Source organism: Perca flavescens, chromosome 20 (genome assembly GCF_004354835.1).
Source record: "Perca flavescens isolate YP-PL-M2 chromosome 20, PFLA_1.0, whole genome shotgun sequence".
Taxonomy (NCBI): Eukaryota; Metazoa; Chordata; class Actinopteri; order Perciformes; family Percidae; genus Perca; species Perca flavescens.
Genome location: NC_041350.1, coordinates 11,930,828 through 11,948,716, shown reverse-complemented (window position 1 = coordinate 11,948,716; position 17,889 = coordinate 11,930,828). Strand labels below are relative to the sequence as shown.

The 17,889-nt window shown below is 40.6% G+C and overlaps 2 protein-coding genes across 7 annotated transcripts in view; one reads left to right on the top strand and one right to left on the bottom strand.

Moving 5' to 3' along the window:
- The window catches only part of tfb1m (transcription factor B1, mitochondrial), a 28,956-nt gene extending 17,997 nt beyond the window's left edge, over nucleotides 1–10,959 (top strand). For all 4 annotated transcript variants that reach the window (XM_028565465.1, XM_028565468.1, XM_028565467.1 and 1 more), the window contains exons 7-8: nucleotides 8,669–8,796; nucleotides 9,829–10,959. In XM_028565465.1, the coding sequence (XP_028421266.1) occupies nucleotides 8,669–8,796; nucleotides 9,829–10,099 (399 nt within the window). In that variant the 3' untranslated portion in view covers nucleotides 10,100–10,959. The remainder of the gene's footprint in view (nucleotides 1–8,668; nucleotides 8,797–9,828) is intronic.
- Nucleotides 10,960–15,725: 4,766 nt separating this feature from the next.
- Nucleotides 15,726–17,889, bottom strand: part of tiam2a (TIAM Rac1 associated GEF 2a) — a 78,584-nt gene continuing 76,420 nt past the window's right edge. For all 3 annotated transcript variants that reach the window (XM_028565463.1, XM_028565461.1, XM_028565462.1), the window contains exon 27: nucleotides 15,726–17,827. In XM_028565463.1, coding sequence (XP_028421264.1) covers nucleotides 17,136–17,827 — 692 coding nt within the window. In that variant the 3' untranslated portion in view covers nucleotides 15,726–17,135. The remainder of the gene's footprint in view (nucleotides 17,828–17,889) is intronic.

Here is a 17,889-nt window from a genome sequence, read left to right as displayed (position 1 = left end):
AACCTGTCCAAGGCAAAACACTTGTGACATGTTGCAAAATTACTGGCATGGCTTGATGAAATGAGTCTCTTCAGCTTACTCCATTAAGACGGAGTCTAAAGTGAACAGTGTGAAATGGCATTTATGACCTTTTAAATGTCCCATCAAAACAATTTTCCCAGGTTGTCCCCATTTGCTGTTCTGTTGGTCCAGTAACTTTCACATTTTTTGGCTAAGTTTAAGCTTTTCTGTGACGAAAGTGTCTCTCAAAGGAGCTGATCATGTCAAACTAGGGCTACAGTCTTGAATGTAGGCGATTTCATGGGAAGTACGCTGGCCTGCCTGCACAGGAAGCCAAAGCCCTTCCTCCCCAAACCCCTCAAGCAACATCAGCCGAATGTATTCAGCAGCATTGACTGCTGCCTTCTCCTCTCCGAGAGGCTGTGTCCCTCCACTGATGTAATGGAGGTTGTCTTCTCAAGGTATTGTCATGATTAATGCAGCTCTTGCTACTTTGCAGGATCACTGTGAGCTTTTCTCTCTTGTATTCCCTGGCTGTATATACAGTAGCTTTCTTCCATCCCCATGCTCTTTCTCAGAACCTGCCATTATGTAAGCGCAAGTGTTGGTGGTTCAGGTAGCACAGTGGCTGCTGAAGCCCCAGGGCCCCTGCCATCTCGTCTGGGTTACGCTTAAAGGGACATGACAAATTACTGCTCACACGCCATTGGGCGAGAACTCACCAAGAAAGAGACGTCTGAGGTGCAAATGGGGAAAAGGGGAGCCGGAGAACCACAGGGCAAAGCTGGAGTAATAGAGTTTCCTGCTGAGCTTTGGGAAGGTCAAATACATGAAATATGGTAACTTGCAAGTATGTTAATACAGATGTGAGACTGTTGTACTCAAGTGGGCCAGAAAAGGTCTTAAGTTGCAGACATAGCTGACGTGTGACTTTTAGATAGAGATCTCTCATATTTGGCCCTTTTCATACGCTCTACCAGGGGAATCAGCAGTATAACCCTTCTTTTTTACAGTAGAAATGCAAGGTGTTAGTTCATCAGATTATTTAGTATACCATACGTAAGGAGAAAAGCAGGTTCAAAGTCTATGTAAATGTTTAGTCTTTGAAAAAGCTCCGATCAAATTAGCCAGATTGAGAGAGTTAGAGCAAAATTTTTCATGAGCTTGAATATAGATCCCTACATACAAATCTAATTTAGAGGCCAAATTAGTGGTAAGGATTAACAAATTTTCCCTTGCTAAATATGATAGTTTGCTCTAGCCTACAATAAATGATTACCGTCAGAGTATTTCCAGTCTCTGTCTGCTAACTGAGACCTGTATAAAGAAAAGGGAAGGGGGGGTGAGGGATAAGAGAACTTGAGCGAGGGAGAGATATTAAGGTTGTCAGATAGGGTCAATACGTCAGTCTGCTACCCCATTTCAGGATCGCCCAGCAGATGCAAAGTATTGCAGGGGGGGGGACACGTTCATAGCACCTCACTGGAGGGCCCAGGTGACAGCGCGTGATTTAAAATGGAGTTTCCTTGCATGTTGAGGTTATCAGGGGAAGGATTAATGGCAAAGAGTGGGATATATTCCAGTGGCGCTACCTACTGAAGCCATGTAGCAAGGCCATTCATAAATCATAGCAGCAAAGTGACTTGGACAAGCTGATGGCTGAAATGCTGCTGCCTGTATAGTCCCAATATCGACTTTCCCCCTTGCTCCTCTCTTAAATCATGAAGTGCAGAATATAAATGGCCTAATTATTCCAGCAGAGAGTGAAATTAAAGACATTCCTTTTTATTGCTTCTTCCTAACAGATGGTGGTCTGATCTTGCATCACCAAAGAACTAATGGAAGAATTTTTGTGATCCAAATATAAAATCCCAACCAGAATCCTCACATGTTGAAGTGACAGGTGGAGGGATTGATTGTCCTAATAAACGTCTCTGTTCTTAACCAAATAATGCAGCCACCTCTGAATGCCCTCGACGACACCTGCCACATGGCCTTTGTATTTAAAATGCATCATATGAACTAAAAGGTTTAATGTATTAATAATAAACTCATCATGAAGCAGCCGAGACCATTACTGACAGTACGAATAAACCATGAAGTCTTCATTCAATGATAGACTATGTTAAACATGACAAAAATCCACATTAAAATAAACATGAGATGTACTCAGCTGTACAGTACATGCACTTTCAGCTTCAACTCACAACAATCTTTCTTTCTTCCTCAATGTCAAAGAATCTAATTTTGGACCCAGGAGTTTGAAGCTTTCTCTGCACTAGGCCTATTATTGCACATAGCCTTCAGGGCTGTTAAGACCAGCAGTCTTGATTAGAGGAAGTCGGAGAGCTACAGTCGTGGTGTGCGTACGTGTGTTCAGAGTGTTGGGTAATTCAGAAGCAACGGTTGTCCAGTTCAGTGCAAGGAATCTGGGTCCATCTTCGGGTCTCCGGGACCAGAGTCAGGACCTGTCTGGCCCAAGGAACCGCAACGGACAAACACCAGGCCACAGTTACTCCGCTGTTTGTGGGGCCGCTCTCCGCTCTGTTTGCTAGCGGCTAGTTGTTATGCTAGCGGCTAGCTGGCCTGTCAGCTGACGGAAGACGATCTAAAGTGACCAGATATCGTCACCAGAGCCAGAGCTGTGTGCCCAAAGGCTCCGGGACTAGAACCGGACCTGTCAGGCCCAAGGACCTGCAACGGACAGACACCAGACTGCAGTTTCTGCTGTTTGTAAGGCCTCCCTTCGTTCCATTAACTAGCTGCTAGGTGTCGCGATAGCGATTATCTAGTTGGTCAGTCAATTAGAAGATTGAGGCAGGCGAAAAGAAAAAAAAGTGACGGTAGAACAGGTGGAAAAAATATTGCTGTCCATCAATAATGAAAAACCACCTGGTATTGACAACTTGGATGGAAAGTTACTGAGGATGGTTACTGACCAAGTTGCCATGCCTATATGTCACATTTTCAATTTAAGCCTTGTAAGTAATGTTTTTCCTCGAATTTGGAAAGAAGCTAAAGTTATACCTTTGCCCAAGCAAGCTAGGGCTGCCTTCACCGGCACGAATAGCCAACCTATTAGTTTGTTGCCTGTTCTTAGCAAACTACTGGAAAAAATTGTATTTGACCAAATACAGAGCTATTTCTCTGTTAACAATTTGACAAGCAAGTATCAGCACGCTTATAGGGTAGGTCACTCAACATGCACTGCACTAACACAAATGACGGATGATTGGTTAAGGGAAATTGATCAGAGGAATACTGTGGGAGCTGTGATGTTAGATTTTAGTGCTGCCTTTGATGTCATTGATCACAAATTATTATTGGAAAAACTTGAATGTTATGGTTTTGCACCATCTGCATTATCATGGATAGAAAACTATGTATCCCATAGAACACAAAGAGTTTTTTTTTTTTAATGGAAGTTTTTCTGACAAAAAACATTTAGTGTGGAATTCCACAAGGAAGTTTGCTCGGCCCTTTATTATTTTCAATTTTTATTAATGATCTTCCACTTGCTTTTAAAAAAGCTTATGTGTCCATGTATGCTGATGATACAACAATATACATGTGTGCACCTACTATTAATGAAATAAGTGCAACACTTAACAAAGAGTTGCAGATAGCACTAGAATGGGTAATCAACAATAGACTATTCCTAAATATGTCAAAGACTAAAAGCATTGTATTTGGTACAAATCATTCCTTGAGCTCTAGGCCTCAGTTGAATTTGATGTTAAATAATATAGTTGTTGAACAAGTAGAGGAAACAAAGCTTCTTGGTGTTCTCTTAGATTGTAAACTATTGTGGACAAGACATATAGATTCTCTTGTTGCAAAATGGGGAGGAATATTTCTGTTACAAAAAGATGCTCTGCTTTCTTAACACCACGCCTAACCAAACAAGTCCTGCACACTCTAGTGTTATCACATCTTGACTACTGCCCAATGATATGGTCAACTGCTGCAAAGAAAGATCTAGGAAAGTTGCAGCTGGTTCAGAACAGAGCAGCTCGTCTTGCCCTTCAATGTCCAATTAAGGCCAATGTAAACAACATGCATGTTAAACTCTCTTGGTTGAAAGTTGAGGAGAGACTTTTAGCTTCACTCCTGGTTTTTGTTAGAATTATGAATGAATTAAAAATACCTGATTGTTTGTATAGAAAACTTTCATTTAGCTCTAACACACATAATTACTCCACTAGACATGCCACTCGAGGTCTTTTTAAAGTTCCAAGAGCCCGAACAAAATCAATGCAACATACAGTATTGTATCGAGGAATTGTTGCTTGGAACTCCCTTCCAGTAGAGATTGCCAAAGTGTCTAATATATCAAGTTTTAAAAAACAAGTAAAGGATCATTTAAGGGCCAGAAGACTGTAACCATATTTTTGTATTTAGTTTATGTATAGGAAGATTGAAATGTAAACAAAGATGTTATAAAATTGAAATGTTTATGTTCTGTATTTGTGTATTCATTATGAGATCTTATATTACTATTTGTATACATGGAAAGAAACGTGTATATCGGCGCCCAGATAGCTCAGTTGGTAGAGCGGGCGGCCATGTGTAGAGGTTTGCACCTCGACGCAGCGGACCCGGGTTTGATTCCGACCTGCAGCCCTTTGCTGCATGTCATTCCCCCTCTCTCTCCCCTTTCACTTCTTCAGCTGTCCTATCATTAAAAGGCCTAAAATGCCCAAAAAATAATCTAAAAAAAAAAAAAAAAGAAATGTGTATATCTGCAAGGAGACAAATATTAGTTATCTTGCTTTTATAGTTTGTGACTGTTTTAGATTGAAAATATCATGTTTTGTTTTGTTTATCTTTTTATTTGTAGTTTCTTTGTTTTGTCTGAAAATGGAGTTTTATGTTCTGTGTGGACCCCAGGAAGAGTAGCTGATGTTTTGCATCAGCTAATGGGGATCCTAATAAAATCAAATCAAAGTCTCCCTTGCTGCTGTCCCATTAAACGCCACTGCGGCAGGAGGCTCAGAAGCAGCCAGGCATCTCTGGACTACACAGGGATCTATAGATCTGATAAGAGATAGTGCTGCAGTTTACATGTGCTGCGGAGTGCTACCTTAGTTGTTCACAGAAAAGGGGAATTTAAACCGCTCATTAGAAATCCTTTGCGCGTCCTCTGACCACTTTAGTTTTCCTCCCCTAATTATCGATGCCAGCCCATTGTCCAGGAAAGCAAAAAGGCAGCTGCGAGTGAGTCACACAATCCAGAAATACAATCTTCACGAGGAGCTCCACAAGGCATATAGTCTCAACAGGAGGGCTGTTGAGCTGGACTAGATGTCGTTTTATTTGACTTCTGTGTATGTGTTTGTATGAGTAAGAGGGGGGAAACAAGTCTGCGGGTATGTGTTTTTGCATGCTTGACTTGCCATCAGATGTTAAGTGAAGACGCTGTGTAACATTCACATTCATGCACCTGCATGCTTCCTTCCTTTACAACTTTTGTCTCCTCTCCTCCATTTACATACCAGCACATATACAGTATGCAACACCTGTCTTCTCTGGTGTCAGCTTGTACAGGTATATCCTTCATTAAAAAAAAATATCCTATTCCATTTTATGATTTCAAATTCTTTTCCACTCAGATGAGCTACTTATATAGAGGTTTTAATTTTTTTCTTGCTATATTAAGAGTTTTTGAGTATCTTGAAAAGCGCTCAAAGCCAAAAAGCACTTGAGGGCAATGAAATGTATTATTATTAAGCAGACATGGGGGACTCGAGTCACATGACTTGACTCGAGTTAGACTCGAGTCGCAAATTTTACGACTTGAGACTTGCTTGATTAACATTCATAAAAGACTCGACTTGATATTCATGACTTGAGACTTGACTTAGACTTGAGTCAAATGACTTGAAATGACTTGATTTTCTATTTAATAAATATATTTTTCTTTCTTTATTTTTTTCTGATATTGAGGAGGAGTTAATTTTACGATTTTAATGCTATTGCATGCGCAGGAACCGTTGATATGATGACGCGGCGCGCGGCGGCAGACCGTCAGTAAACAACACTGGCTATGGCTAGTAGGCTAACTTAACGTCATGGATCCCTGTCATGGGCGCCGATACCGTGGGTGCTCGAGCTCCGGAGCACCCACGGAAAATACTGACCGCCCACGAGTGCCAGACTGCCAGTTCATTTTTACGTGAATCTAAAATTAAACACTGCAGTTGTGGAGCGTCTGTCATAGTGTGTGATTGGTTATGTCGGTGGCATTGATTCTTAATTTCCCACGAAGCTGATCGCGGTTACGTGCCAGTTAAACTTTTCATCTCCAGTCCTGTCTGTATTTGTGAGAAGTGGCGCTGTCCTGGCTTTATTATGGCGTGTGTGTTCGTGTCGGCCGCTGTCCGTTTCCTAAGGTTCTGAAATGCAAACACTTCTTTTGTAAAGGGTGTGCGCGTGTGAGCACCCACGGAGGAAAACATAAATCGGCGCCTATGTCTCTCTGCACAGAAAATAATAAAGTTTGGCTATAAGGATTACACATCTGACCAGGCAAAGAGAAAACATATGGCAGTTTGCAAGGTCTGCAGTACTTATTTCCGGCACTTCAAATCGGGAGAGATTCGGGTTCCAGTCCCCATATTCAGCTGAACCACTATTTGGACATTTGTGATGGACAGAAGTCCCTTCAGTTTTGGACCATGAATAAGCACACCCTCCCCTCTTTGTTGAGCGAATAAAACTAGGCACACATACACACACACACAACACAAACTGCTCTCTCTCTCTCTCTCTCTCTCTCTCTCTCTCTCTCTCTCTCTCTCTCTCTCTCTCGCTCTCTCTCATAAACACACTCACATGCAGACGTAAGTATGTGAATAAAGCTAGGCACACATACAACGCACTCTGCACTCTCACACACACGCACATTCACTCACCAATATTAATAACTGTTCACTCTCTTTTTCTCAAACACGCACACATTCACTCACAAATACACTGTCAAATATCAACATATACTTTCCATTCCATGTGATAAGCAAAGGTGGTGGGATTCAGCTACTCCTAAAGAATATGTTTTGTTCTTTAAGAGAATGAAAGGTTAAACGATGTGTTTCTGTCTCATAAAAGTGAGGCATGTTTGAAGAATATTATTTGACTTACAAACCATTATACTTTAATTGTTTGAAGGAATTTCATGATTTAATGTCATGTTTGAGGCATATTGAACAATGTTGATTTATTGTTGGCCTAATATCAGTTTTAGGCTGTGATTTTTTTAATCTGTGTTAATTTAAACTCTTCAATGTATGTGGACGCAATGTCTTTTGAGTAAAAAATGCAAATAAAACTCCAGCAGTTCATAATCACTGTCTTTAGCTTGTTTAAAAATGGAAACTTTTGTATGACTTGACTTGTGACTTGCTTGACCAAAGCTATGACTTGACTTGACTTGCTTGATTGTCACAAAAAATGACTTGGACTTGCTTGAGACTTGAAGGTTAAGACTTGAGACTTGCTTGCGACTTGCCCATGTGTGACTTACTCCCATCTCTGTTATTAAGACTAACACTGCTGATGTTTTTCATCGGAGCCCTATTGTCAGTCAGCTCAGCCAGTTCATAGTACAGTCCCTCTCATTGCTCCCTCACGAGGGAACTGCCCCACTCTGCTGCCTACTTGAGCTATACGTTTCAGGACTATATGCCATCATGTAAACACCTTTGAAAGACTATTGCCTTGTTTGATGCTGCAAATGCACATATCCAGATATTCAGAACTGTTCTAATGTATTTTGGTTATTTTGAGCCCATCAATGATAATGCTTTAAAGGGGAACTAGCGAAGAGTGAAGAGAGAACGTGTGGATGTATGTGTGTTTGAAAGTTAAGTGTTTTGAGAGCAAGAGTTAGACTCTGCTGAGTCTGGCACGATTACTACAACAGTGTGTCATGTCAGCTTAGGGCTGACACAGGAAGGATCGGGAGTCAGCAGCTAGTGAAGAACTAGAGCTAAGGTTACCACCACCGGTCCTCTGCTTCAGTTCACTGATTCCCAATCAGCACTCCTTGCGCTGCGGGCACATCAGTAATTGCTGGGGGTTAGTGGAAAGACTAGAGTAGTATTTTATAGTTTTGCCATGACTTTCTGAAGGAGTTGAAAGCAGTTGAGAGATTTAGTCGTAGTACCTGTGTCCACGGAGTCTACCATTACGCAGGACATGAGCTCTGTGGCTGCCTAACGTACCAATTCCTGGATCCATATATGGTCATGCTCTATTGGTTTCACCTTTGCTGCTACAGTGAGTCAGGCTCTTAGGTTTTGAGAAACTCAGCGGAGAGACAGAAGAGAGAGGCTCAGTTTCTATGGTCCATCACACAGGTGTTACTGTGGCAACTGGAACCGGCTCGCCAGCCAGCCAGCCAGTCATGCTGCGTCATCTTATTTTTTGCCTTTCCTCTTTTCTTTTATCCCAGTTTATTGATCCCTCCACCTCCCCTCCCACTTTGTTCTGCTTTGTGTCTCTCATGACATTTGTCAGGCAACCTTTCTCTCCAGAAACACTTTGCATTCTCCTCACTCCTCAACACCTACCGCAGTCCGCAATCTAGTTTTAAGGTGTCTCTTGCTCTTTTTGTGTTTGTGTGTGTGTGTGTGTGTGTGTGTGTGTGTGTCTGTGTCTGTGTGTGTAGGTGGATGTAGGAGTAGTTCACTTCACCCCTCTGGTTCAGTCCCAGATCCAACAACCCTTCAAGCTGGTGGAGAAAGTCGTCCGGAACATTTTCCAGTTCCGCAGGAAGCACTGCCATAAAGGAGTAGAGTAAGCACAGTTATACAACTTGATGTAGCTTGCAAAGCATCTATCCTCTCTTTCCACACTGCCTCTTTTTTTTTTTTTTTTTTTTTTTTTTTTTTAATCGTGTCTCATCATCCTCATCTATCATTCTCTCTCTACATTTTTCATTCCCTGTTTTCTGACAGCTGCGTCTTCATCTCATCATTAATTAGAATGGTTTTTGATTTGCTTTTCTTTGTCACACACACACAACTCTGACAAATAAAATCACTACTTTGTAGGCTTTCTGGGACCAAATTATGAACATCGGAGCATGCTGAGAGCTCTGTTCAAAACCACTAGCAACAAACCAACACTCCCACATGCATGTGCACTCTGCCCATCGCCCCCGTGCCTGTTGGAAAGTGTATGTAGGCCCAGATAACAAAAGAACACTGGCTGTGCGAAAGAGAGCAGCAATTATGAGTCATTGAGGTGGCATAGGAAGACGAGGCAGCATGTTTTATGTAACTACAGCGGGTTTGCGGCAGCGGCACCAAATTGGAAAGGAGGCACCAGCACTGAAGCGCCTAAAAAGCATCTGTACTGCTATATGTGAGAGCAATTGGCTATTGCTTACCAACCTGCAGAGGAAGAACACAGAGTAACATTTAAGACAAGGAAATGTTTTCTAAAATGAATGGCTACCTCCCTGTATTAAATATTCTGAAGAATCCTTTTAGGGTGAGGGCCAGCAAAATAACTGAAAATTGGACATTAAAATTATAACTGCCCTCTTAATGTTGGAGAAGTTTGTGTCTGTGTGAGTTTTGTGTCAGTGTCTACATCCCTTGACTATGAAGCATGGCAATGGAACAAGTTAACAATTCATGAGCAGCTCTAGCCCTTTGTGTGATTTCAATTAACTTCACAGATTTGAAATAATCGCTGAGGGATAATTTCTTTCTGTTTGAACTTTATAATGTCATTAAACTTGCATGATCATTAAGATATCAAAGCGACCTGAGTGTAGGAATCTGTACTATGATGTCTTCATGTTTTCTTTCCTCCCCCCAGAAAGTTGTTTCCTGAGGCATGTCGTCTAGAGCTGACACAGGAGATGATGCAGAAGGCAGACGTGGACCCCACTCTACGCCCTACAGATCTCACCATACCCCAGTTCAGGGCTTTAGTGGATGCCTATGCTCATTTCTGCACCCATGAACCCAGTCTCCTCAGCTATGAGTTCAGAGAGGAGCTCAGACTGAAGCACCTCGCCAGGCAAAGAAACAAACCAGTGGACACATTTATGGACAAGCCAACCGGCACACCACCCAATCCTCACTAATAGCCTCTGTTAGCACAGAGAGACAACAGACTGCTCTTAGCCTTGACATTTCCACTGGCGTAGGCATGCATTTTTTTTTCCCGAAGCAATAGGTAACCTGGTATACATGAAATACTGGAACAGAGACAAGAACCACAAGGCCATAAAGATCCTGGGTGGGTTGAATCAGTTCCAAGACCTTGCTCCAGGATAGGACAGCTCAAAGCAGTCATGTGTAGTTACCCACAGTAAATTTTAACTGTGAGTATCTCTGTATTTCCCGATTCTAACTTCAGATCCAAGTCGCATAACACCTTGTCCTGTGGGACCTGAAAGAACCGTCAATGTTCATGGTGATTTAGAAAATGGGAACAACATGGCAGCACTGGGTATCCAGGCCGTTTTTTCCCTCCTCCCTATGTACTGTATTGCTTAGTCACTTGGAAGACAGAGCTTAAAGGGAGGAGAAAAGTGGTGGGAATTTGTTAGCTCTAGAAATACTTTTGTTGTATTAAATGAAGAGGAATCCACTGGTAAGGCCTATATTTATATATGAAAAAAAATCTGCAAACCCAATCTGCAATTGATCCAAATTAATCAAATCTAACCCTTTTCCTTTTCAAAATGCAAAATCATAAATGTTAGTGGAGGAACTGTTGTTACATTTCTTGTACAGAATACAGTATGTATGTTAAATAGATCTGACCACAGTGTTGTTTTATAGGGTTTTATGTCAATAAAAGTGTTTATTTTGTTGTTGTGGTTGTTGGATTGAATATTATGGCTCCTATTTCATTTTGTCTTGATTTTTGTATAGGGAGGGAGTGATGGCGAGTGGGCGGTTCAGATGGGGAGGTGATGTGTCAATGGCGTGAGTTGTATGTTTTGTGTTCAAAATAAAATAAGAATAAAAGTGTTGTTACCAGTTTTAAATATTCTTTTTTTTTTTTTTTAAAAGCTAGAACGGATTATCACCAACAGAACATGGCAGGGCTGTTGCCTGCCAGTGTGGCAGATGGCAGGCTAAGGTTGACTTGCCAGAGGGAGAATTCACTCAGTTTTGATGATTGGTGAGTGTTAACAATCAGGATTCCATTAGATCTACATGGCAGATATGGTATGCAGGGCTGCCAAGTTGGCAGCCTTGATGCTGTGTGTTATCAAGATAGCTATGTGGTGGTTTTGTGTTATGATAAGCTTTTATTTTGTAAGATGATATCATGTGTGGGAAGAGATCGGAGGGCGAGAACTGACGTCACGCGCAAGGGGAATTAGTAATTAGCCGCTGATGAGATGCACCTGTGCATTAGCTAGTAGAGGTATTTGTTATGTCACGCTGAGATGATTTTTGGTTGTTTGGACCATATCATTTCTTTAAGCCTAAAAATAACTTAAACTGCCCACTGTACACAAATGAATGCCAGAGGAGTAGGCCTACTCCTAGCTACCGTTTCCACCAGCCTCGCGGGAGAACCTAGTGCAGCTTCAGGCGAGTCAAAACATCCTCACGTCAAATCGGTTGTGTGAAGTAAAAAGTATACTGTCTTAGAACAAACTAGAAAATGCATTTCTTGCAGACAATCCTTGTGAATGTTGAAAAGCTAAATTGCTAAAGCTAAACTGGATTGCTGGCATCAATTGCTGGTGATGTAGTGAGAATAGTTGAAGTGGGAATGGTTTTAATTAGTATGCATTTCTTTGAAATGTTGAAAAATACCAATAATATATTATTATAATAATATTTGGGCAGCACGGTGGCCCAGTGGTTAGTGCTGTGGCATCACAGCAAGAAGGTTTTGGGTTCAAATCCAGGCCTTTCTGTGTGGAGTTTGCATGTTCTCCCCGTGTCTGCGTGGGTTTTCTCCGGGTTCTCCGGTTTCCCCCACTACTAAACTAGCTGATGTGTGGTGAGCGTTCTGGCGTCGTATGGCGTTGTATGGCTGCCGTGCATAGCCCAGGTGGGTGCTACACCACTATGATAGGATAAAGCGCTATATAAATGTAATAAATAATAATAATATTAAACAAAAGTGGAATATTTTAAGTTGAGAAGCTGTCGCTACATTGTCTTGATATAACTCTTGTTAAGATTAGATACTATAAATAAAATTGAATTGGTTAAAATGTGTAAGAAGGTGAAGTTGTAGGGAAAAGTGGAAATGGTTCTAATTAATAAAATAAAGGCTTTAAAAGCCGAATAGTACCAATATGGTATGACATTTTTTTGTAAAATCTGACGCTAAACTGAATTGCCGGCTTTACTTTGGATGATGAAATAACAGAGTAATGAATGAGTTGGTAAAATGGGTAATGGGTGGGTCAAATTAGGAAATCTCAAAAAGCTGTGTTCAGTATTTTCAAAAAGTACGAAAATAATTTTTAAGTTGTATAAAACTCCTAATGAATGAACGATGTGGAACATTTTTAGGCCTGAATTAAGTATGAATCCCTAAATAAGACTTGATTAAGCATGGAAAGCAGTGCTGGTGAAGAAGTATAATTATCTAAAAATGTGGGAAAGGAATGGAGGATGCAAAATAAAGAGTAAAAAAATGATGAGTTCAAATGTTTTGCCTATCTGCGCCACTGTTTCTTTACAGCAGACAGACATTGACAGAGAAAGACCTATAAACATATAGATATAGATAGAGAGAGAGAGAGAGCCCGTTTTGACCTGGTATTAAAATCCTAAGTGATCGGATCACAAGTAGACCGCTCTAAGTACAGGTGTAAATGCACTCAGGACACGTGTGTGTGTGTGTGTGTGTGTGTGTGTGTGTATATGTGTATATATATATATATATATATATATATATATATATATATATATATATATATATATATATATATATATATATATATATAAATATATATGATATACAAATACACATGATATACTGTATAAATTAGGGCTGCACAATGTATAGTTTTTTTTTTTATCATCATCGCGAAAGACGCAAAACAGATTTTTTTTGTGTTAGTTGAAAGAAAACTGCACATGAAAATGTAACTGTCAGGCACCTGGGTAGCTCACCTGGTTGAGTGTGCGCCCCACGTACAGAGGCTAGTCCTTGTTGCAGTGGCTGTGGGTTCGGTTTCAAAAATGTATGTCAAATAAAAACATTAAAAAGTCATAGTATATAGAATTAAAAACAAAAAGTCATAGTATAGTATGTTGATAAAAGTCATAGTATAGTGTGACTTTCCTCTGGACATCTGATTTAAAAAATAATTAGCACTTGATGGGAATCAAACTCCCAACCTAGAACACCCTAACCAGTCTTCTAATAGACTGAGCTGAGGAACAAGTTTATCGTAAAAAGTCATAGTATAGTATGTGGAAAAAAGTCATTATAGTATGTCAAAAAGTGATTTAAAAAAGTCACAGTATAGTATGTCAAATTCTCATAGAATAGCATGTTGAAAAAAGTGATTAAAAAAAGTCAAAAAGTAAAAAAAAAAAAAAAAAAGGTATAGTATGTTGAAAAAAGTCATAGTATAGTATGTCAAAAAAAGTCATAGTATAGATAGACTTTCCTCTGGACACTTGCATTTGATGGGAATCAAACTCCCAACCTAAAACACCTCAATCAGTTTTCTAACAGACTGAGCTAAAGAAAAAGTCATAGTATCATGTGTCGAAAAAAAGTCATAGTATGTCAGAGAGTCTGTGTCATGTGTTGTCATGCGAGAACACATGACACAGACTTTCTGTGGTAGGTTAGAGGTGATTGGAGGACATTTTCAAACATTTTGGGCCCACCACCACCCTTCATAGTTAACCTGGATACCAAACTGCCACAGCTATCTGTCATTGCATGGTACTGGATCAATCACACCAGACCTGAACCAAACTGACTTGTATCCTTCTAGTTTTATGACTCTTTTGTACTTGTGCTATTAGCTACTAAGTTTTAGCATAAACATAGTCACGTATGGCCACAGTGGCTGTTGTACAACAAATGTTACATACATAGCCTCGCTTAAGTTATTATAGTGCTTAAGTAGATGGTCATCCTTACCTATATCTTTAATTGGACGGATTAATGTCCTTAAAATGAATATTTTCCCAAAGCTTTTGTATCTATTTCAGAACATTCCTTTGCCACCACCACCATCTCTTTTTTTTCAAAACTAAAAAAGATGTTTTCTGCTTTAATCTGGAATAACAGACGTCCCAGGGTCCACTTGTCTTTGTTTTTACCATATGACAGGGTGAGGGGTCATTGTGCCTAGTATCCGTGGTACTATTTCTCTTTAGACACTATCCCTGTGTGGATGGAGATTGAGACGGTCTCTGTAATCTCCAAATTACCCCTTAATCTGTATTTCTACTCAGCGGATAAGAAAACAAAGAAGCCTTTTCTTTTAAATACAATAAATGTCTGGTATAAAGCGTGGAAATTTCTGGGTAAAACAAACACTCTGTCAGCCTTCAGTCCTATTTGGTGAAACCAGAAATTTGCTCCTGGGAGAGCTGATTAGGGTTTCCAATTATGGGCCAGCAGAGGTTTGAGGAAAATTCTCAACTTGTATAAGGATAAAAGTATTATGTCATTTGAAAAACTCATGGTAAAACACTTACTAATAAGGAGCTATATAATGGCTGCCCAGAATCAAAAAATTATGGAACCCGCCTTGTCAGTGTTAGAAAATATCTTGTCAACCAATTGCAACAGCAAGGGTAGAATCTCAGTTTTATATGCTATGCTAATCTGTAACGCAACCGAATCTTCTGAGCACAAATTAAATTCGTGGAAGGAAGACATTCAGGAGGACATAACATTGGAGGAGTATTTGTAGTAAGGGTCAGAAACAGACCGTGAATACCAGGCTCAAGTTATTACAATATAATTGGCTAATGCAAACATATGTTACCCCAGCGAAGTTGCATAAGTTTAATAGGGTAAACCCAGATCTATGCTACAAGTGCAATCACTCCAAAGGGAATACAATTAAGGACTTCTGGAAAGAGGTAGCACAAGGGGTATTTTAAATAGTGTCTGTTAGGCTGCCTCTCCACCCCAAAGTATTACTCCTGGGGTTGTATCCATCTGATCAAAACTTAAAAAAAAGAAAAGTATTTGGATATGTGTTTACTGCAAGCCAAACGGTTGATTTCTCTTGCTTGGAAGGATGTGAATAGGCCTTGTATTGGTTGGTGGCTTAGAGAAATGTCTTCTTGTCTAACAATGGAAAGATAATGTATATAGTTAAGGATAGACAAGATACTTATATCTATCTAGATAGATAGATAGATAGTTTTTTAAATATATTTTGCTTCTATTGTTTTTCAGGGTTTGTTTATGGATGTCTTAGTTAAAATGAATTGTGGTGATGCTAAATGTGCTCAGCCAATTGAAAATTTGTGTAGCTTGGTTAATTTCACACAGTGTATAAAATCCGAGCACTGCAGTAAAGCTCTTACTTTATGTAACGGTGCCCCACTTTTGTCAGATAATTAGATATTCTATTGAGGAATTACCACCTTTTTTTTAATCCAATACCTGCATTTCTTATGACAGCTAATCAGGGACGGGTGGCAAGTCGAGCCCAGGGACCAAGCCTGAGATGAGACTTCCCAGCACTACTTTACCCGTCAGAACAACGGAAATGACAGACTTTGAAAGGCAAGTTGAAAGCATTGTTCTCCAAGTGTCATTCAGATAAAACTTTTATTTATAAAACAATTCCATAAGAATGGGGCATTCACATTCATTGGTATGCTAGCATTAAAGGCATGGTAAGGTTGAGCTGAGAAGGTAAAGAATGTAGCAGTAGTTTGCCTTTTTTAATAGTACCTCAACATGTAATTTATACTATGGCAAACAAAGCTTTTACAAAAATATCAGCTGCATTTATTGCTAATTCCTGCATTGTTCTTACCTGTACAGTGTCAAATATGTGTAAGAATACATTAATGTTTCCAAGATAGAAAAGATTATATATACACATAGGACACAAACAAAAAGAAACATTGGCTTTTAAACATCATTGCAGTTTAAATCATTCAATTAGGCAGCCAGATCTCAAAAACACTTGTACATTTCAATGCATAAACTGAAAATTACAATCTTCAGAGAAAGACCGTAGGCTACATTTAAAATGAAGTGGAAAAAAGTCAAGCGGTATTGTATGTCTTTTAATTTTCTTTTAATATACTAATGGACCAAATCTTTAGCCAACAGTTCAAGCCTTCACCCAAAAAGTTAGTTTGCTAAGATGTACATAATGAAATCTATTAATAAATAAAAACAACATTAAAACCTGTACAGATACAAAATATTTCAAATTTATGGGCAAACATTGTACTTTAGTGCACAAAAAGGCTTAGTTGCAAAAGTCGGTGTCCTCCCTGTTTGTTTAAGCCAGCCAGCATCTCTTTTTCAGGAAGACTGACACGAACACCACAGCTCTTTGGATAGATCTTTTTAGTCCGTGATAGCCTTTAAATCAGTGCCACCTTTCACTTTTAACAAAAAGGTAATTTGTAATAACCAATGACCCACAGTGTTTGGTTCTGTGACACCAAATGCAAATGAAAATTTTACCAACCCTGAACCCATGACCTCTGTGTGAAGGCCTGCTGCCCGGCAAATTGTGCCTCCAAAAACTTGTTCCCATGGCTCTATATGCACTACGGACTTTCTTCCTCTTAACTTTTGGTACTGACGAGGACATTCTCTCCATTTCTTCAAAAGGTCAACCAAATAAAAACTGCCAATCAGCATGAGCTGCAGGGGAAACCAGGATGGAATACTCAGACAGCTTGTTGGGAAAAGCCCAGAGAGCTGAGGAAATCGCAGGAAAATCAGTGCTTGGCAGATTCGTTACAGGTATCATCATTGGAACAGAAATCACCTCGCTTCACCTCTCTCTGTGGAGTAACTGGGTCTGTCAGCCAAGGCTTCTATCGGAACTGATATTTTACACCTAACTTTTAGCTGGCAGGTTTGTGGCTTACAAAAGCGACTTCCGAGTTTAGGCACAGCTTCACAGCCACACTAGTAGAGCCTGCAGTGAGCCACAGGGGCTTTGGTCCGAGTCTCTCAGTCCCCTATGATGAGGTGGCACTTCCAGATTCAGTGGCACAGCTCTCAGCAGGGTCATAGAAACAGTCTTCATTCACTACAGAAGCCAGACTTTGGACGCTGAACTCTCTCTCCAACAACGTGTTGAAGTCCATGACCCCTGACGGCGATGCTGCATCAGTCTGTCTGTCCAGTGACGTGCTGTGTGCCTTCATGTTTAACAGTGCACCTTGGCTCCTCCTCAAACTGTTGGTATTCCTCTTAACAGCATTAAAGTGTCCTCGCCTCAGTTTGGGTTGGGTCTCTGGAGTGTCCCCCACTCCCTCAGGTTGAACACAGGGAGCTGGAGCAGCGTCCTCGGAGAGTTTAAGTTGGAGGAACTGAGCCTCAATGGCGCTAGTTGGGGAACTGCTGTCTCCACTGCCCCTCCTTCTTCCCCCCTCGCTAAAGCCATCATCATCATCACTTAAAATATCAGACTCTTTCACAGCAGAGGTGGAGCAGGTTTGCGAGCTGGATCCAGGTGGCTGAGGCCAGTTCTGCTGGACAGGGAGGATGTGCATCTCAGAGGAGGTGCAAGGTGGAGGAGCCCCAGATAAACTGTAGGTTCCACTGCTCAGGCTCCCCTCATCTGAGTCTGGCCCCAGCTTGGGATTCGCAGCCTGGGTTGCAAGATCTCCAAGTGGCTGCTTACACAACCAGGATGCCCTGGTGGAACCTAGTAACATGTGGAGATGGAAGTTAGAAATGCCACTCTTATCTAAGCAAAACACTTGCACC